At 45.8% G+C, this 20,939-nt stretch overlaps 1 protein-coding gene across 1 annotated transcript in view; it reads left to right on the top strand.

The window, feature by feature from the left end:
* PLXNC1 (plexin C1) overlaps positions 1–20,939 on the top strand; it is a gene marked incomplete at its 5' end in the record, with an annotated part of 136,848 nt that overhangs the window by 3,723 nt on the left and 112,186 nt on the right. Inside the window, one exon of the mRNA XM_055336230.1 lies at positions 16,561–16,701. Coding sequence (XP_055192205.1) covers positions 16,561–16,701 — 141 coding nt within the window. The remainder of the gene's footprint in view (positions 1–16,560; positions 16,702–20,939) is intronic.

Below are 20,939 nucleotides of genomic sequence, written 5' to 3'. Positions count from 1 at the left end.
TGAGGCACAAGTGGCTGGTTTGCTGGCCCTCTCCTTCCCTACTGGAGGGCTCTCTCATTTTCCGTCTTCAGTCAACCACGGGTAGCAAAGTGATGGGAGGGACTGGGTTATGCTTTCTCCTTTCTGGGCACTCTCACATCAGTTGCTTCTGCTAAGGATTAATTTACGAGGTGCTTGTGCAATGAGTGTGTACCCAGCCTTTTATGTGCTGGGTCGTTACTTTTTCTGCCTTGCCACCAACTTTGAATCGCTTTCACAACTGTAGTAGGTTAGCTTCGGCCTGCACACGTACCAAGGCAGCAGATACCTGTAGACCCTCTCTCTGATGATCCTAATGAGTATTTGTGCAGCACTTCCCTGCATATTATTTCTTCTGAGCTCCTGCTCCAGCCTGAGGTTGATTCTATGAGGAACAGTCCCATTTACCTGATGAGGAAGCTCAAGAGAAGTAACTTGCTCAGGATAACAAAATAAGCCCCTGAGACTTCCAGCTTAAACTCAGATCTTGAAATGTCTACTTCTATGTTCTTTCCACCACTCTAGTGCTTTGCAGACTTTCCCTTCAAAGTCCTAATTAAAGAGGCAACAACCAACCTCCCCTACGATGTGGGGTTGAGGCTGGATGGTCCCCTTTGAAGTGTTTTAAAACTTCATGTGATTCCCCACCCCACCTCCCGTTCTGTTCCCTAACCTACCTATATGCTTGGGTTAATGTTAAAAAAAATGCTTTAAATTATGTACAAGTTAATTAACTTCCTCCCCCCTCTGAACTCCTGCCATTTTTGGCACACCGATGCACTCATAGAAGAGTGTTCCCAAGTTTCAAAGTCTTGTGGTTCAGTAGTTGTTTGGCCATCATAGTTGGGTCCTGGGGTTGCTTGGGGTCTAAACATGGTGCCCACCCCCTCTGCAGACATCGAGGGTGATATATTTTTATAACTGTGGGCTAATAGAATGGACTCTTGTAGTTTGTTCTACCCCTTGTGGGGAGACAGACCCTCTTCTTCTCCACTCCCATAATTCCAAAGCCTGATCTAATTTAACTGTCGCGCAGACAACCACAAAACATTCACATGCTCTCAGTGAACAGTAACGCAAGATACTTCTAGCTATTGTGTGCAGAAGTGATGTCCCAGGATCACTCAGCGATGCAGCCTTGCACATTGCCTCTTGACCTCAAAATCCACAGTCTTCCTGTGATGTTTTTTCTTCCTTTAGTTTCTGTTATAATCCTGTCCAGCCATTTTGCAATCTGAAGACTAGATGGTGAATTTTACCCCTCTACACACATCCTGAAATCCAAGGATAGATCTTAAAACAAAAAAACCCAACACCCACCGAGAGGGGAAAAGCAATCATAGCTACTATCTACTGGGTAGGTTTAATGGACAGGCTTTGTGCTAAGCACTTGATGTGACTTATTTTTGGTTGATCCTCAGAGTCCGTAGCTGTTATGATATTTTTATAGGTGGGAAAACGGAGGCCTGGAGCACTTTGGTTAGGTTCCACAGCTGCTAAATGGCAGATGATTCAGAACCTGGGTGGTCTGACTTGTGGCCTGGAGCTTTTAAACCACTGCCATGGACAGTCCAGCACGTGGGTGTTGGGTTCTGGTGTCAGTCCTACCCTGTGTGGAGCAAGTCAGGTCCTTGCAACTGCTCTGATAAGATCAGCTGTTTGCAGACATTAGACATGATAGAACAGAGAAACCGTGACTGTCAACTGAGTTTCTGGGTTTGCAGATTGTATGACCAAAGTTCAGGCTCTAGGAGGGTTTTAAGCTCCTCAGCTGTCAACGTTTGGACTGTTGTGGCATTCTTTGTATTAAGGCTCACAAACGACCTCAGACCAATAAGGCCTCAGGGGGCTGCTCTCAGTTTTTGTTCTTGGACACAACTTAGCTCATGTCCTGGATCCAGAGATCTCAACCTGTTAAGTCTGGGTTACAGGCCCTCTTGTCTTTCTTAGCAGCCACAATTAAAATGTAAGCCCCAGAAGGTCAGGAACCTTACTTAACATTTTGTTCTCTATTGAACCCAGAGTACCTAGCACAGTACCTGGCATGATGTTAAGACTTGAGAAATATTTGTGGAATAGTTAAATGCAGGGTCTTAAAGCATAATGTTGGAAATGTTTCCTGTGCTCGGCAGCAACGTTTTCCTGAGTCTGGCCACTTCAGACTCCCTTAACCATTGGCCTTTTCTTAATGTCTGATGTCAGGACCTCTTTCATCCTGAGTCCTAGGCTATCTGGCATCCTCTATCCCTCCAGCTCTTCCCAGAAATCCCCTTTTATTGGAAGAGCCAGGCTTCTGGTCTTACCAATCTGGGAGTTCACTTTGACCGGAGAAACCCAGCGTGGTTGGAATTTCTATGTTGTAATTTCATAACCTGCGTGATCATGCCTTTCAGTGACAGGAGAGGGCTTTATGCTGTTGGGCAATGGTTCTCCAAGTGTCGTCTCTGGACCTGCAGCATCAGATCAGAATCACCTGGGAACCTATTAGAAATGAGTATTCTTGAGCCCCCATCAGACTTACTAAATCAGAAATTGAGTGTGGGGGTGGGATTGGCAATCTGGTTTAACAGGCCCTCCAGGTGATTCTAATATACACTCAGGTTCTATAACCACTTGTGGTAAGGTGACACAATTTTCCTTGAATTCTGGCTGAGGCACATGGAATAAAAACTTGTCCTATTTTTTCCATTGCAGTTTTACTCAGGGCCATATGAAGTAACTAACCCATCCCACTACCCTTGTCTTCCTTATACTTCACTTATTGAGGTGTGTAATTAGCATGTTTGATTAGCTTCAGGTGTACAACATTGACTTGCCCATTCCATACATTAGTGAGGAGACCATAGTGAAGGTAATCATCACCATGTTGCTATACCATTATTGATGAGGTTCCCTATGCTGTACTTTTCATCTCCATGACTTATTTTATTTTTTTAATATATATTTTTAAAGATTTTATTTATTTATTCATGAGAGACACACACAGAGAGGCAGAGACACAGGCAGAGAGAGAAGCAGGCTCCATGTAGGGAGCCCGAGACGTGGGATTTGATCCCGGGTCTCTAGGATCACGCCCTGGGCCAAAGGCAGGCACTAAACTGCTGCACCACCCAGGGATCCCTCCATGACTTACTTTCTAGGTAGAGGTCTGTACTTCTGTTTTGTTTTGTTTTGTTTTGTTTTGAAGTCTATACTTCTTAATCCCCTTTATTTCACTCATCCCTCAGGCAACCACTAGGTCTCTGTATTTAAGAGTTTGTTTTGTTTTTTTCTTTTAGATTCCACATATAAGTGAATTCCTTTGATATGTTTTTCTCTGACTTATTTCACTTAATATTATTCTCTCTGGGTCCACCCATGTCATCACATCAAGTAGCAAGATCTCATCCCTTTTAATAGCTGAGTAATATTCCATTGTATATATACCACATCTCCATTATCCATTCATCTCTTCATGGGCCCCAGGGGTTGGTTCCATATCTTGGCTACTGTAAATAATGCTGCAGTAAACGTAGGAGTGCATATCCCTTTTCGAATCAGTGCTTTGATTTTCTTTGGGTAAGTACCCAGTATTCCAGTGGAATTGCTAGATCATGTGGCAATTCTATTTTTAACTTTTTGAGGATCCTCCATTCCATTTTCCACAGTGGCTATGCTAGTTTGCATTCGCACCAGCAGTGCAAGGGCTCCTTTTTTTCCACATCCTCACCAACACCTGTTGTTTCTTGTGTTGAGTTTAGCCATTCTCACAGGTGTGAGATGATCCCTCATTGTGGTTTTGATTTGCATTTCCCTGATGAGTGATGTTGAGCATCTTTGCCTATGTCTGTTATACTCCTTAGACACTTCTAACTGCTTAAAGCAAATACCTAGAAAACCTAAAGCCTTTCCAGTTTTGAGCTTGTAGTCTGAATCTCAAGAACCTAAAGGTCACAGTTTAATTAGGTCCTCCACTCTTGTATACAGCCTATTTGCATTTCAGTCCAGGATGTGGGGAGAGTCTTCCATCCTGCAGTACCTCAGACCCAGCTCCATACGTTAAAACTCTCTGAGGATCTACTTTTAGAGTGTCAGTCCTGATACGAATTTCTATCTTAGGCACAGTTGGTTGCATGAAACAAACATCTACTGGGCAAGTTCAAGTAAGGAGGTGGAGGTCTTAGTGGAAAGAATTATGAAGAATTCCTCAGAAAGCTAGTAATAGGAGCAGTACTATAATACTGGTTACAGACTCTGGAGCTAGGTCAAGGGGATGAAAGCTGCTGTGTCTGAGTTGTGGGCCATTGAGAAAATTATGTAACCTTTCTGTTTCTTCATCTATAAATAGGCATCCTATTTGCTTCATAGAATTATTGTCTGGATTAAGGAGTTAATATGTCTCAGGTAAATATTACCTGACCCATAGGAAATGCCATGTGTGTATTTACTACCCTCACCATCATGATTAACAGTTGTAGGGTGGGACTTCCTTAATATTGAATTGGAAGAAGGTTCTGGGCCCAAGGCAGCTCACAGCGGCTCAACAGCAGGAAGTAATAGATGCTTATTTGAAGGTTTCACTGTCCACATGACTTAGCATGCTACTTCCCTCTGTCGTGCCAACAATGCCCTCTTCTTCCTCCAGCCCTCCACCTGAATCCTGCAGCCTGCTTTGATACCCAGTCTACTTCTCAATAGCATTTAACCTTCGGCATTGGCTATCCACTGACGACAACTCTCTGTATGATTTATTCAAATTATCAAGAATGAGATAGCATTGGGTCCAGCTCCCCTTTTCATACCAGGTTAGAGCCCTACTGCAGGGTGGGGATTTCTTGTCTTTGGAGCGGGAACTGACGCCTGGTCCAATTAGAAGAGGGGGGTCAGCCTGGCCCCCAGATGGTACAGTGGACAGATTCCCTGAGAATGGAAGGGTGAAGAGCCACGCCACACTGTGACCACCATGTTGACCGCAGTAGCATGGCACCATCTCCACCTTCTCTGAAGCTTCTTGGTGTTCTCTGTCTGCCCTGAGCATGTGGTGGCACATGGCTGATAAAGACTGGGGCCTGCTCTGAGAAATCCCAAAGTCTGCTGGGAGTTGAGGGGTGGGGGAGCAATTTGTAGGCATTATAGGTCTGACTGGTTTATAAGAGCATGGTAGTCTTATGTTTTTTGTTTGCTTTTTATGAAATGTGCTTAGTGTTTTTTTTATTTCAATTATATATTTTGATGAAAATGCTAGTTTTTATACTGTCAAACTAAATAGAATTGTGACCTTTTCCCCTAGAGTCTGTAGTTGGGTTTTATAATGGTTTGTCTACCTAAAAGTTATAGATACTGTTCTCCTTGGAGGAGTTATGATGGGGATTTGACCCCAGGAATCCCAGCCTTACTATCCTGGCCAGTGCTCTCAAACAGAGGTCAGCAGACCTTTCCTGTAATGGTCACATCATCAATATCTTAGGCTATGCATGCCACATATAGTCTCTGTTGCATTCATTCAACGCTGCTGCTGTAGCATAAAAGCAACCGTAGACTATACATAAATGAACAAATATGACACTGTTCCAATAAAGCTTTGCACAGTGAAATCTGAATTTCATATAATTTTCACTTATGAAACATTTTTTGTGTAGCCATTTAAAAATGTAAAAACTATTCTTAGCTCATGGGCCATTAAAAAAAAAAGAACCCCAAAACCCCAAACAGCCAAAAGAAGTGGTGGCCAGATTTGGCCCACAGGTGTGGTAGTTGCCCAACCAGCCCTTATGGAAAGGGCAAGAGTAAAACAAGCCTTTACAATGCCAGGAGACATGGTACGAGAGGTAGCAAAAAGAAGCTGTGGAAGCCCTTAGATGGAGTGTCAAACTCAGCCTGGAAAGATCTTGGAATCTTCAGAGAGGTGAGGCTGGAGCTGCTGTATCTTGAAGCCATGTGGAGGAGGCAGGGAAGGGAGTTCCAGAGAAAGGGAACAGCTTGTGCACAAGCAGGTCATTGAATAAGCTTGTGAACTGCAGGTAGCTCACCCTGGCTGGGGAGCATCCAGAAATGAGCATGGGCCAGATGGCCACGGGCTTAATGAGACAGGCAAAGGCGGCTGGATTTCATCCTGACGGTCAGTAGTTCTCAGACCTTCCAAACCTGGTCTACAATAAATCTTAACTAGCAGCTCGATATGAGAATGAGGTTAGTAGATCATCATTGACCTGCTGCTCTGGGTGATACCATGGCCAAGGGCCAGGACACAGGGCACAGTAAGGGGTTAGGAGGTTCCCCGAACCCTGCAGCTTGCCCCCCCCACCCCCACCCCCCGCCTGTCCCTGAGGCAGCTCACAGGAACTTCTAGGATTCCGCTGAACAGGGTGTGAAAATCATGGCCTCGGCTGATGGAGGACAAGAGCAGGGCAATATGTAGACATGATCCGATTGTGTTCTAGAGAGAGCGCTCGGAAGAATGGAGAGCCGATTAGAAGGATGCTCACTGGTTCCAATGAACAATTTCTTGAGTTATTATATGCCAAGCACTGTGCAAAAATATTTGTCAGTGGTAAATAGAATAGATAACCTGTAGCAAATAAGTTATTTTTATCTTGAAATGAGAGCATTTATAGAGCACCTACCGTGTACCAAGTGGTATTCTAAGCACTTTATCAATATTCACTCATTTAATCCTCCCACGCGTTCTGAGGTGGGTAATGCGGCTATGTCCATTTTACAGATGAGGGGCCAGAGGCTGGGGTTAGGACTGCAAATGAGCTGAGCAGGTGCTAGGGAATGTTCTCTTTAAGGAGGTTGAGTTGACACCAGGAAGATGAGAAAGGAAGGTAGATGTCCCCGTGGAGAACTGGGGGACGAGCACTCCTGGCATGCTGAACAAGTGTGAGGTCTAAGGGGAAATGACAAGGTTAGTGTGGTTGAATCCTGGGAGGTGTTAGTGAGGAAGGTTGGAGAAGGCTGCAGCAGCCAGATCCTGTGGGCCTCCCAGGCTGTGGGGGGAGAGGATATTGTATCTTAAAGCACAGAGGAGCCTTGGAAGGGAAAGGAAATGATGGGACTTGAGTCCCTAGATATTGGCTGTTCTGTGGGTAATGGATGGGAGGTTGGTCCTGGAGGAAGCCCGGAAAGCTGCGGGAGGCTCCTGAAGTGGTCCAGGCAGGAATTGATGTCCCTTGGTCTAGAGTGGTGACCGTGAAGATGGGGAGAATCACACGGATCCTGTCAATTGGAATGAACCTGGGTGATGGCAGTGAGGGTGTGGGGTCGGGGGTAGGGGGAAGGATGAAACAAGATAGCTTTTTAAGACATAGAATTGCGAAGTTTTGGTGACCAGTTAGAAGACAAGTTTAACTCATGTTGATTTTTAGGGGCCTTTGGGACCCCAAGGAAGAGCCACCAGGCTGGCAGTTGGCAGTGAGGTCAGGGACTGGGGACACACCAGGCCCTGTGTTGGGCTGGACACAGTGTGGTTTGGGCTGTATGAGCCTTGAGGGGAGTGGCTGGGTCTGTCGGTGGTTGCCAAGCGTTCTAAGATGGTCTCACACCTAGTGAGCTCTCAATAAACATTTGTCACACTAAAAAGGAGTTCTTTATTTGGTGGAGGTGGTGATTATAGCACAGTGACCTGAGAGCTTCCGGTGTGTGTGTGTGTGTGTGTGTGTGTGTGTGACACTGGAGCTCTGTTGATAGGAAGCCAGGTGGCCCAGAGGGAAGGGCGTTTCCCGGTGAGGGAATGAAGCCAGACTCCTTGTTGTTCTCTTATCACTCCCCACACCCCGCCCCCACCCCTACCTGGGCTTGGAAGAGTCTGCTTGAGAAGCAGTTTCTCAAACACACCAGCTGTTCCTGATCATTGCTCATTGACATCTTCCTGAGGCTCCTAAATTTAACATCCGTGTCCGATCTTGAAAATTGGATTCCAAGCGCTGACCCTTGTTTCTCTGTGGGAGTCAGGAGGGGTACAGAGCCCGAGCAGCCAGTAGATGTTGGTGTCACCCAGTGTCAGCTTCCTGTGTGTAGCAATATCTCTGTGTCCTCTACCCTGAAGGCTCCTTCCCACGCCCCCCCCCCCCATGGAGCCCTTGTGCTGTGGACTTCTGTAAAGGCTGTAGATCCTTCTCAGAAAAAATGGTCATGTATCTAATTGTGTTTTCAATTTGAGATATAGTAATATGTCTTCTTAGAGACATATTTATTTACTCAAGGGAGAAAGGGAGCATGCATGTGCAAGTGGGGGAGGGGCAGAGGGCGAGCATCTCTAAGCAGACTCACCGCTGAGCTAGGAGCTGGGTATGGGGCTCCCTCCCATGACCCATGAGATCATGACCTGGGTTGAATCCAAGGGTCAGAGGCTCAACCTACTGAGCTACCCAGGTGTCCCAAAATACAGTAATATCTTCACACATCAAATAGCAAAATCTAACAGCAGTGACTCCCATAATTTCAAAGTAGTGATGAGCATAATATCTGAACAACTATAAAATGATATGAAAGTGTCTGATTTCTTTTGGTGACAAAGTCCCAGGTTCAGTTAATACTCCTGTGTCCTGCATTCATAATTAAAGGAAATGCCAAATTCCAGTTGGAGTTAGCTAAAATATAACTGACCCTTTAACAACACTGGACCCACTGACAACACAGGTTTGAACTGTGCAGGTCCACTTGGATTTTTTTTTTTTTTATAAATACAGTACAGTAAATGCATTTCCTTATGATTTTCTTAATAACATTTTCTTTTCTCTAGCTTACTTTAAGAATACAGTATATAATACACATGTAAAATGTGTGTTAAATGATTATGTTATTGATAAGGCTTCAGGCCAACAGGTTATTAGTTGTTTAGTTTGGAGGAGTCAAAAGTTATACACAGATTTTCATTGGCACAGGGGTTGGTGCCCTAACACGTGTGCTGTTCAAGCCTCAAATGGAAATTTATTTATTTATTTTATCCAATTCCATTTATTCCCTGAATTCTATCCATGAACTGCAGGTGTCGGTGGAGCCCCTTCTCAAACTATTCCTGTCAGTTCCTGTTTCTGAAAGCAGCGACATGAAGTGGAAAGTGTTGCATTTTTGTTCAAAACTCCTTCCATTGTCTTATTTTGATAAGAGGGGGTTTATTCCCGTTTGTATATTACAGATCATGCACTTGTCCAAGAGCAAGTGCTCCATAAACCAGGGGTGGGTAGGTGGATGGTAGGTAGATGGACAGGCCGTGGTGGGTCTGGAGAGGAGGTTCAGATGGTTCAGGTTAGATGGTCTGCCTCAGACTCACAACTCAAGTGATAGAGCTTGAACTTGAACCCATAGCTTTTTTAACTTGAAATCTCTTGTTCTATTTTTCCATGCTGCCATTATGCTATTTTTATTTTAAAGAGTTAACCCAGTGTGAGGCCGTGTTCATAAATTAGGCTATTCTAATCACGAAAAAACAGTCCAATTATTCTCTCTTGCTCAGAGAATATCTAACGTACTCTGCTCACATGGTACAGCCGTATTTTCAGGAGACTGAGCCTGATGCCTGCCTATGGACTGAGATAGCAAGAGTTGCAGAAACTTCCTCTTGTGACTCGTGGATGGACTACGGATGTAAAATCTAGAGAAGGCCGAGATGCGTGGTCGTGAGAGGTATGGGGTAGCTCAGTATTGCTCCCTCAGGCAGAACCAAGGTCCAGTGTTTACAAGAGCAAATTTGGGCTCAACGGCAAAACTGCCTAATGATTAGACCTACTTAGCAATGTACCAAGGTTGCCTGGTAAGATATTGACTGTAGAATTCAAACATTGATCCACGTATTTATTCATGCATTCAATAAACATTTATTGACAACCTACTACATATCCGATGCCTAGGTGTATGCTGCCTTCAAAGTGCAGAATCAGATAAACTATTGTCAGAGCCTAGAGTCTACTGGGAGACAGATAATAACGTCTTAAAACAATCTTGAAGGAAAGAGTGGAGTGCTATGATTCATAATAACTGGGATGGGGATGGAGTTACATGTCTGCGAGGAGGTGACATTGAATTTGAAACTGGAAAGATTAGAAAGACCCAGGCTACAAGGGAATGAAGCCTGGGGAACTAGAGGCAGCATATGCAAAGGCCCTGAGGCAGAAATATGGTAATAGGTTAAAATGTCTGAAAGAAAGTCACTGTGGGAACTAACGTGGGATGGAAGAGAGGAGATAAATGTGAAGAAGTCAGCAGGGATGAGCTCAGGAAGGTTCTGGGGAGACATGTGGGTTTTGTTCTAAGTGTGATGGGAAGGTGGTAAGGAATTTTAGGCAAGGGAGTAACATGACTTATTTTATATTTTAAAGGATCACTGTGACTGCCGGTCAGAAAAAGATTGTATGTAGATTGACAGGGAGGGATGAGGAGGCTCTTGGAGTAGATCAGGAGTGAGATGGAGGGTGCTTGGCCTGGGGGTGGGGTATGGAGATGGAGAAGACAGGCGACATTGTTGGCTGATCCAGCTGAGATTTTTCGTGTATGGCTGTGGGGAGTGATGGAAAAAGGGGAGCTGAGGGTGATTGGTGGTGCCTTTCATCACGATGGGGAAGACTAGGTGCGAACAAGGGTGGAGGCAAGAAACATCTCGATAATCATTTTCCGGTAACTCTGAAACCTTGCGACAGAGTCCAGTGGCTCTTGAGGAGGAGGATGCCATTTACTTAGTCTATAGAGATGTGGGGGAAGGAGCTTTCGTGCTTGTCAAATGATGGGATGGGGGGGCACTACTGACATTTTGTGGACCGGGGTCAGGGACACTGCACATCCTGTATCACGCAGGACAGCTCCCATAATGAAGAAATGGCCCGTCTAGAAGGCCAGAAGCTCCCTCATGGAAAAGCGTCGGTGGACTGAGAGCTTTTCAACTGTAAGAATGTAGAAAAGTGTTTGTTTGTTTTTTTCCCCCTACACTGTCAGCCATTCATCTCTTTTTGTGAATTATTTGAGTCAGATTCTTTTCATAAGTAATTGACTGAAATTAACCACAGGGAACAGATGGAGATTTTGATGGGGGAAAGGATGTAAAGCATGGAGAAGGAAGGATAAATCTTGGAGAGTGGAACTTTGGTGGTGGGTAGGCCTTTGAGGCTGAAGGACACTGAGGGGTCTGGAGGGAGGAGAGAGGGTGGGAAAGCAAGTGGGAACATGCAAAATTCAAACTTCTCTGTTTCCTATGGTCCCACCGCAAGCCGCCTGGTGCTCGCTGGTGTCTGTGCTGCCCAGTTGGGTCCCTAAACTTCACTTCTCCACCCCTTATGCACACTTTGAACTTTTCCTTTTGATCATTTGAGTCCCCAGGGTAAATTCTTCCTTCAGATGATCAGAGAGTTGCCATAAACTTAGAACCCAAGCAATGCTGTATACTCTAGAAGAATAAAGAAAGGCAACAGAGTCTTAATGACTAATGAAATCACTCACTTGGGTGAAAAATGGTTTTTTCCATCTCTCCCACTTCATAAAGGGAGTTTTCTACTGATTTTCACACGTGTGGTTTCCTTTGAGCCTCACAACAATGCCATAGGCAGGGCGTATGTGTTATTCTGTCCATTTTATAGATTTGGTCACTGAGGTTCAGGGACTCATCAAAATCAAGCGGCCTGTAGGGGACAGAATGGAAGGTGTGTGTGTGTGTGTGTGTGTGTGTGTGTGTGTGTCCACGTTCGCCCACAAATCTTGAGTGTAGGACCCCAAGTGAGGTTTCCCAACTGCAAGTGGACCCTAGGAAGTGGTGGAGAAACTGTTTCAAAATACGTGTACAGAATACAAAGTTAACTGCCCAAGAGGCATTTTATCAAGGTATAAGAAGTTGATAGGCACCCAGTTGGTATCTTTCCTGGCCCCACAAGGAAAAGCTAAAATGAGGGAGTCTTTTTAGCACCTGGGAAGGACACGACTTGACGCCTGCTGGGTCTCTAACACTCGAGGCCCCACCTGGGTGCGCAGTCCCCGCCCGCCCCCGCCACTGTTCCATGATAGCTGCAGCATGGCTGTGAACAACCTGCAAAAGCCTTGATGAGTCAGGCCATCTTTTGCATGGTGGAGCAGTTCCACAGAATTGCTCTACTGGAGGGTGCCATTCACTCTAGAATACATGACCGGTGCCCCCTGGAGTTGTGCAGTACACATCAGGAATGTTTATTCGCAGTGAAAGGTCATAGAAGGGTACGGCAAGGAGGTCAAGCTGTTTCCCCTTGCAGTAGGCCCACCGTGCCCGGTACACGCACGTACTCCCGCACCTTTCCTAGTACCCTTGGTTCCCGTTTGGTAGGTTGAGCTCAAGCCTCTCCCTTTTCGAAGCCAAATATTGTTTGAGACAAGGCAGCTTTTCCCTCAACCTGAGGAAACTTTCCCTCTTCGGGCTGCGGGGTAGGCGTGACGTTACGGTCAGACATGGCGGGCGGGAGAGGCAGAATGACGACCCTGAGGGGACCAAGAAAGCCCAAAGGGGAGACGAGGGTTAGAGCTCAATCAAGATTGGATTTTGTCATGAAAGGCAGAACTGGCAAAAGCGTCATTACAAGACATTAACCTTGTTACACACAGACGAACAAGCAGAGGCTGGGATTCAGAAATAAATTACACATAATAAACTAGAGAGAATAGGCTGAGAGCAACATTAGCGATTATGCCCTAAGGGGAGAGAAGGGCAAGACAGAAAATAGGCCAAAAAAAAAAAAGGGAGTAAGAATTATCTCTGGACTTGGGGGGCGGGGGGCGACTGTGTATGTCACCCCTTTCTTGGCTTGACTCCCCGGGTATTAACTTCACTTTCATGAGGAGGTTTCTCTGAAGGCTGTCTGTCTTTTGTTTTCATTTGCTGAAATGAGCATAAGAAAGCCACTCAGAGGGCCCCTTTCTCCATTCACAGGGACTTGTCCATGTCTGTGTGTTTCTAGCACAAAAGAATCCATTTCCATTCAGCCACAGCGGCCCTTAGAGTTTACGTGAGGTCCAGGCCTGCTCTTTCCTATTTTCTTCCAGGCTCGCTATTGTAAGCGGCTGTACAATCCTGACTGTGGCCAAGGTCCTCCATGGTGAGAGGATAAGCGCTTAGCTGGTTCTTGGTCCCTCGCAGCTCAGGAAAAGCTAGACTCTAGCGTCATGTCCAACACGGCTCTCGTTGCTTGTAGTGACTTGCTTTCGATAGCAAGTAACAGATAACCCATTCGACAGCAACTGAAGCCATACCGTTTGTTGTTCGTCAAAGGTTTAAGGTCGGCAGCTGTGCTCAGTGGTGCCCTCAGGAACCTAGAGCCTTTATTTTCCCCCGCGCCATGTTGATTTTCATCTTCCATCTTGGATCTCATGGAAGCCAAATTCTCTGTGCATAGTGGCCTCACACAACAGATTTCAAAGGGAGCAAGTGAGGGGAGAGGGCAAGTGGGCTCTTCTCAAGAGCCGCCTCTTATCTCAGAGGAAATTTATTCCCAGAAGCCCCTGTCCAGTGAACTTCTTCCATTTCATTGACCCAAACGGGACGACACGGTGACCCCTCGCTCTAAGGAGTAGCAGATACTTGGCAGTGGAGAATGGAATTACTGTGTGGCTTGGACCAGTCATGGTTTCCCAGGCTACCTGGACAGGATCAGGTTTCTCATGGTGAAGAAGGTGGGAAGGACTGTCACGAGTGTGGTAGCAACTGTTTGTGTTTTTAAATGAGGTAATGAAAACGAATACGGGGATTGTGTATGACTGCGCGCCAAACACTGTTCTGAGCTTCACTGGGACTTGCATACTCAGTCGTTGCTATCACTTCCATTGTGTAGAGGAGGCAACTGAGTCACAGGTTAAATAACATACACAAAATTACTAAGCCAGGGGGATCCCTGGGTGGCGCAGCGGTTTGGCGCCAGCCTTTGGCCCAGGGCAGGATCCTGGAGACCCGGGATCGAATCCCACGTCGGGCTCCCCGTGCATGGAGCTCTGCCTATGTCTCTGCCTCTCTCTCTCTCTCTCTCTCTCTCTCTCTCTCTCTGTGTGTGTGTGTGACTATCATAAATAAATAAAAATTAAAAAAAAATTACTAAGCCAGAAAGTGAGAGGACCAGGACTAAGTAAGGTAATAAAATACTCCAAGTAGCACACAGTAGGTACATGTTACTGACACCAGCTAACATGTTATCAGCATGTGATTTTTACTACTAACATTACTGTCTCTTCTTCATAACCCCCCTACCAATCAGGCTAAATCATTAGCCTTATTCACCAACAAGAAAGCCAACCCCTAACAGGGTTAGATAAATTACCGGGTCAGCCAGTGGGTAAGAACTGAACCTGAATAGGGACCTAAGCTCCCTGGCCCCCTCCTCCCAGGAAGTTTGCTTATGCCAGTAGCTCCCAAATTTGAGACCACTGATTTCAGGGCTCTACTACTCATCTGTGCTACTGATCCAGGACTTAATATGGAGAAGTACAATGATTACAGAATGGTCAGAAGTCAGGGAAGGACACTGGCAAACATGGTAATTTGGAAGCAATTTTTGTCCTTGTGCCTTTAGTAGCTTTTGAGCCACTTCTGTGTTTTTGGCTCCAAGCAGAATATCACAGAGTATTTCATCCAGCCTCAGCAAAGCCTCCCTGTGATGTCATGGTTCTTGGGCAATCAAAATGGCCACACTTATTAAGCAACTATTGTATACCAAATGTAGGCAAACACTGCCCCATTTGGTCCTTGTGGATGAACAATCAACAACCTTTAGCCATACATTTTTCTGTGCCTTGGGATGAGGGAGAAGGGAGTCTTTCAGTCAAAGATAGCAGTATGAGAACATTCCAGATGCCCAGACAGATGACACCCAATTCTCTGAGTTAGCCTCTCTGCGATGCTCAAATATTTAATAAGAGTAATAGACATGGTCAGCTGACCTTAAGTTTGAACAATTCTGGTTTTATTTTGAAATGAGATGTGTCGTGTGGTTTTGTTATTTTTTTCAATCTAAAGGTCATCCGATTTTTCTCTTTCTACTCATAGTCATGAGGTATCCTTATCTAAACAGTGATCTATTGTTCTGATTCTCAGACCCACAGAGATTTTTTTTTCCTTAACTTCAATTCTAATAGGACAATTCCTCATCTTCCCTGACTACATGACAAGTATCTAACAGGAGAAAAAAAAAACAAAACAAAACCCAAAAAACAAATCTCTAATGGGCTTTCCAAAAAATCTTCTTAAACTGAGTTTGCTCTGGAATATTTTATGCAAATAATTCACTTTCTCTTAGGTTATGACATCCTTCCCTTGAAAAGTGATCACAGCATTGGAGAAATCCTTGCTACCTTATCTTTTCTTCCCAGCGCAACTTCAACAAAGAAATGGAGACGGCACTTTAAAGGCTTCAGAAATCAATTTAGTCCATGAATCCATTTACTTTAGATGTTAATGAAACTTGGTGGGCTTAAAAATAATGAATGTTTAATAAGACGTAAATTGAAAGACATAAACACTGTCAGCAATAATATAATGAAGTTAATAAGTCTTAGCCTCCCCTTGCTCACTGCCCTTCTCCCCAAACAGGGCCATTCTAGGAGTTACACTGAGGCTCACTGGAGTTTTTACCAGCTCTCCTATGGGCTAAGACTTACATGTGAGTTTGGAAACCTGAGTACAATTGGGAACGGAGCTCTGGCAGATAAAGTCTGCTATCACACTGTGTTCAGTAGCTACCGACAGTAACGGCTCGCTCTGGCTCCGTATCTTCCAGAGATTTGTGTAGCAAACTCAGTTTCCTGCCGTTGAAGGCAGGAAGCAGCGTGAAGCACTTCATGCCTTTACCCAAGAGAGACCAAGATGTCTTGGTCGACACTCTGTCTGCCCTGGGTTTAGAGGGGCTCTATTTAATGATCAGGACCAAGTGTGTGATGCTATGCGCTCAACGCTCCGGACCATGGAAATGCCTTCAGGTTGGAAGTTGAGCTTTTTGTTGCTTCTTCAAGAGCATCAGCACCACATCCAGTCCTTTTGCTTAGTTCCCCCTTTGGCTCTGTGGTTTTGTCCTACCCACCGCCGCCCATGACCATCTCTTTCCCTTTTTACCCTCTGAATTAATTACCCTGTCTTTGGGCCTCACATTGCATCTGTCTTGTAAATCCACAGTCTCGACTCTCTGCCATCACGCCCCACAGGGCGGTCTGCCTCACATCTTGGGAAGTGGCTCGTCGAACCTCCCAGGAGCCAATCCCTAGCTAAAATAATTTGCAGCAGGATCGTGCAAACCGCCAAGCACAAGACTGTCTCCCTCCCAATTCAGCAGTGGGCTCTTTCTTGGCGATAAAGTGGAACTCGGTTTCATGTATCAGCTGGAGGAGTGTTAAATGGATGGCTGGCTCACTGCTGGCAATCAATACATGTTAATACATAGTAAACAAATGGCTTTCCACGGGTTGGGCAAGCGTGGGGATCCTGCAGATCGAGCAGATAAGCAGTTGCTCCTGGGGATCTTGTCTAAGAAAATGTATTTGGGGCTCAAGCAGGATTCTTCCTAGGTGGGCCTAAGTGATTATCGCTGTTAAAAATGATCTTTTTTTCATTTGTGCGTTTGTGTGCATGTTCAGAAAGACGGGGAGCAACCTGAGAGAGTCCCACCAATCGCATCATCTACCTTGATCCATTCCGACCTGACATCCGTTTATGGCACCGTGGTAATGAACAGGACCGTTTTGTTCTTGGGGACTGGAGATGGCCAGTTACTTAAGGTTGGTTTTCTGTGCCCTTCTGCAATGTCAATTTTAATAGTGATCCATTTTGTGCTTTTACATTTATTTATTTATTATTTTATTGTTCCTGGGTTATACACAAGACCATATGAACTGCTTTGCAAACTGCTTTGCAAACTGCCCAGAGACCCTCAGAAATGACCACAAAGAGATTTCTGGAAATCTGTATGTGATAGCCTCCCAAGCCGTGTAAGGAAGCTCTGGCTGTCCTGCTTCCCAGTCATTCTCCCTCCCTTACTCATAAGCTGCCTGGGTGAGGTGAAGGGGGAGGGGTGTCTGGCCCTCAGCCTCCCCCAGGCCACCTTCCTAAGACATTTAACCTTTTGGTTCACATCTCTTTTGTAATGGAAATGTATGAAGCTCCTGATTTCTTACAGTTTCAGACAGATGAGGGATTTTAAAACCTTGAAATGTAGAAAAAAACAGTGCTCCTTCCCTCCAAGCCTGCTTGCCACCCATGGAGGGGTTTTGTTTTCTGCCCTTGGTACTCATACCACAGAGAGGTTAGACCTACTTGGAGACTTCCCCTGACATCCTTGGAGACTCCCCCTGACTTATCTCAGAGGAGCCTTTTCTCCCCACGAATGGGTATACCACTGGTCAAGTTGGGATTTTTATTTGCTGGGGGGCGGGGGGGCAGTGGGAGGAGGAGACAGTAATGACTTGTCTGAAGTGGTAGAGTGGCTAGCTTATCAGTTCCATCGGCAAGCATTTATTGAACACCTTCCTGTGGTCTCCATCAACGTTCATAGCTGGGAACCGCACGGTTTCTGTCACCCTAGGCTGATGTCCTTTTGCCTCCCGGTAGCCAGTTGATTTACTGTCAGCTCAGATTCCAAATCGAGTACAAGTAGATTTGATTTCTCAATTGATCTCCCATCGACAACTAGCTGTGTGGCTGTAGGTGAATCCCCTAACGTCTCTGAGCTTCCCGTTCCTCATCTCTAAAATGAGATTGGGCTGGACAACCTAGAAAACCCCTTCCTTTCCTGATGGCCTCTAATTCTGTCTTCTGTGCACTTATCCCCTGCTCTAGCCAAACCTATCTGTTCCCCCATGTGCATTGTGTCCTCTGGTCCCCCCCCCCCCCCCCAACCTTATTCCCACTGTGCCCCCTTCTGGGATTGCTTGCTTTTTTTTTTTTTTTTTTTTTTTTTTTTTTTACTTTCTCTACTGAATCCTACATGTCTATGCTTCTGCTCAGCTCATGCTCTGTCTCCTGTTTGAAGCCAGGCCGATCGTGTTTTCCCCTCATCTGAAATACTCATTATCTGCCTCATTCTTTTGGCTCATTACAGATGTCTCGTTTTGATGCCCAACCTCTTCACTCATGTTTGTCTTGCTTCCCCAACTTGATTTTTTTAAGCTTCTCAAGAAGGGGGTCCTGGATCCCCACAGCCTAATACAATGCTCGGTGCCTGGTAGGCATTTGATTTAATCTGTTTTCTTTGGAGGAAACCCAGTAACATATGGGAAGGAGTTTGTTTGTATACACATTCTTTTAAAATATACATTGATCATCTTTCCTGTTGTGTTAGATTTCTTTCCTGGGGAAAGGTAAACACCCATCAGTCATTCGACACAAGTTGCTTGGTGCCAGGACAGTGACACGTGTGGCTCTCACCAACCTGGTCAGGCAGATTGGATCCATGAACCTGGCTGAGGAAGAAGTTGCCATCCATCCTTACCGGGGCCTCCTCACCAATTATCTCTTCAGATTGAGGATATTTTTGATGAGTTTTAGGACGAGAACAGTGTTTCCCCGAAGCTGAGCCAACCAAACTGTTTCAGGATAAATCAGAGGTGAAGGAACACAGGGCCGTAAACAGCTTCCCAGGGGATGGCCTGTCCTGTGTGCTCAGCCCAGGAGTTTGTGTGCCCCTGGCCAGTTTTCAGTGATGCTGTGGCACCGGGGGGGCTGGGGCTGGGCCGGGTGGCAGCTTGACGCTGCCGAGGAAGAGGTAGCTGACTGGCGTGCGGCTTTCCCCGGCGCCTGTGTGGTGCACACCTTCAAAAGCCGTACCTGAGGCCTTGTTTTTAGGATTCAGATAACATGGGCTGGTTGGGTGTTCTGGTTTATTTTGTGACTGCTGATGTTTGTACAGTGTTTGCCCTTGTGCCAGGCCCTCTACGTGTTCTGACTCAGCCCCCTCCTGTGAGGTAGTTACATACGACGCCCCTCTTCCCCATGAGGGACGTGAGGCCCAGAGAAAGTGGACGGTTTGCCCAAGGGACAGACGGCAGAACAGAGATTTGAATCTGGAGTGACTCCAGAGCCTGCGCTAATGTCCCTTGTGCCACCCTGAGTTTGTAATCTGTGTGCCAGGCCCAGGCAGCCATTCCCTGAGCGTTCCCTGGAGGGGGTGGGAGTGAAGGATAGGAGGCACGTTGATAGGGATCCGTGGAGGCCAGTGATGGGGGAACCAGTGCTCCCGGGGTGTTGGTCAGGGTCTTTAGAAGCTCCTGGAAGAACCCCAGCCCTAGACGGAGGCAGACCATCTATCTGATTGAAGGAACAGCTAATGGCACGATAACGTCTTGGGAGTTAATCCTGGCTCCCGGCTTCCCTCAGGAAGGTCCCTTCCCTCAGGAGGAAGTTGTGAGGGTCAAGTTGAACTGAGTCCCCGCCAGGCTCCCTCGGACAGTCCAGGAATTCCCAAGACATCCCCTGTGTATCCCATGTACAGATTCTTGGATGCCACCCATAAAATTACCCAGAGTCCCAGGACCCAGGATTGTGTCGATGATTGGAAGGCACAGATCATTCCTGAAGCCCTTTATTCAAAAACTTCAAGCTTCTCCCTTGCCAGACTTGTCACCAGAACTGTTAGAAGAGACGAACATTGATAGACACAAGCTTGGCTTCTTAAGCCACAGAGTGGAGGTACTAATGAGCAACGAAAAACAAAACCCAACCCGAGGCAGCCAGTGGGAGGAGGAGAAGAAAGGGGGCTTGGATCCCCCACAGCCTGACTCATCAGATTCACAATGATCAAGAGTTGGCAGCATTTTGACAGATGCCAGGCACTGTAGTATATGCCTGGTTGGATGAGGGGCAGGAAACAGCAGTTGGGGGCCAATTGCTTTTTTTTCTTTTTCTTTTTCTTTTTTTTAATCACGACATACACACATAGACACACACACAAACTCTAATCTAAGCCTCTGAAAACCTCACGGAATTTTAACATAGTTTGGTGCAACTTTAAACGTCAGGTCATTTAAATAATTTTTTCTTATTGTGAAAGTAATATATGTTCCTAGAGAAGGTTACAAAGTAGCAGGGGTTGAGGGGAAAACAGAACTCCCCCCCCAAAAAAAACCAACCCACCTCTAGTTCTATTATGTAGAGGCAACTACTAGCAGCATTTTAGATTTTTTTTTTTTTTGCGCATAGTTGAGGTCAGACTCTATCCAATTTTACATCCATTTTTTCCCCTTCAGTTAATGAAGGAAAAATGCCAGAATTAAAATGTTACGGCAGACCCTTTGTAAACAGTATTTTTAAATAGCTGTGTCATGTTCTATAATGTGGAAACTTGACATTGGGCTCAGGCCGAGCTACTGATTCATTTTCCAAGTGTCCTTAAGGACCCATGCTGCTTCCAGGTGATCTTGCACCACCCCCAAAGGTAAGATTTTGCTGGGAGAAGTGGAAAACCGAAAAGACTTGGCAATGTGCGAATGCCTTCGCTGCCCTCTTTCTCCTGCCTTTATTCCTAGGTCCCTTTGTAAGATTTTAGAAAAATGGAAGGAATTCAGAACTTGAAAGGGTCCTTTTAACAGTGTATCCTTCCTCTTTAACTTTGTGAAGTGTGATCCTAATGGCTGTGAGATGGGTTTTGTGTCGTCACTCTCCCACCAACCCCCTCCCCGGCCTGCTATTTCCTCATTTTACTTCCCTTCTGAACAAGATTGCATGCTGTACTTTCTCAGTTGTCAGCATCTCCTGTGAGATCAGCTGAGCGAGGATGGCCACACTGAAGTCAGCTTTTGGGGACTCACATGTCACGTGTTGCAACCCCTACGCTGCAGAGTGTGCACCCGGTCTTATAGACACACGCCGAATCTTTGTCCATACGGTGGCACAGCCTATGGTGGGCTTTGGATTCCTTTGAGCTGACTGTTGCATATAGAAAATTGTCCTCATTTCAAGGGCACGATTGAATATTTTGAGCTTTTCCAGGTGTTAAAATAAGTAATAATGGAATATGCATGAA

Source organism: Nyctereutes procyonoides, unplaced genomic scaffold, assembly GCF_905146905.1.
Source record: "Nyctereutes procyonoides isolate TBG_1078 unplaced genomic scaffold, NYPRO_anot_genome, whole genome shotgun sequence".
Classification (NCBI taxonomy): domain Eukaryota; kingdom Metazoa; phylum Chordata; class Mammalia; order Carnivora; family Canidae; genus Nyctereutes; species Nyctereutes procyonoides.
The sequence above is the reverse complement of the archived record's forward strand: the minus strand, read 5'-3'. Positions and strand labels throughout refer to the sequence as shown.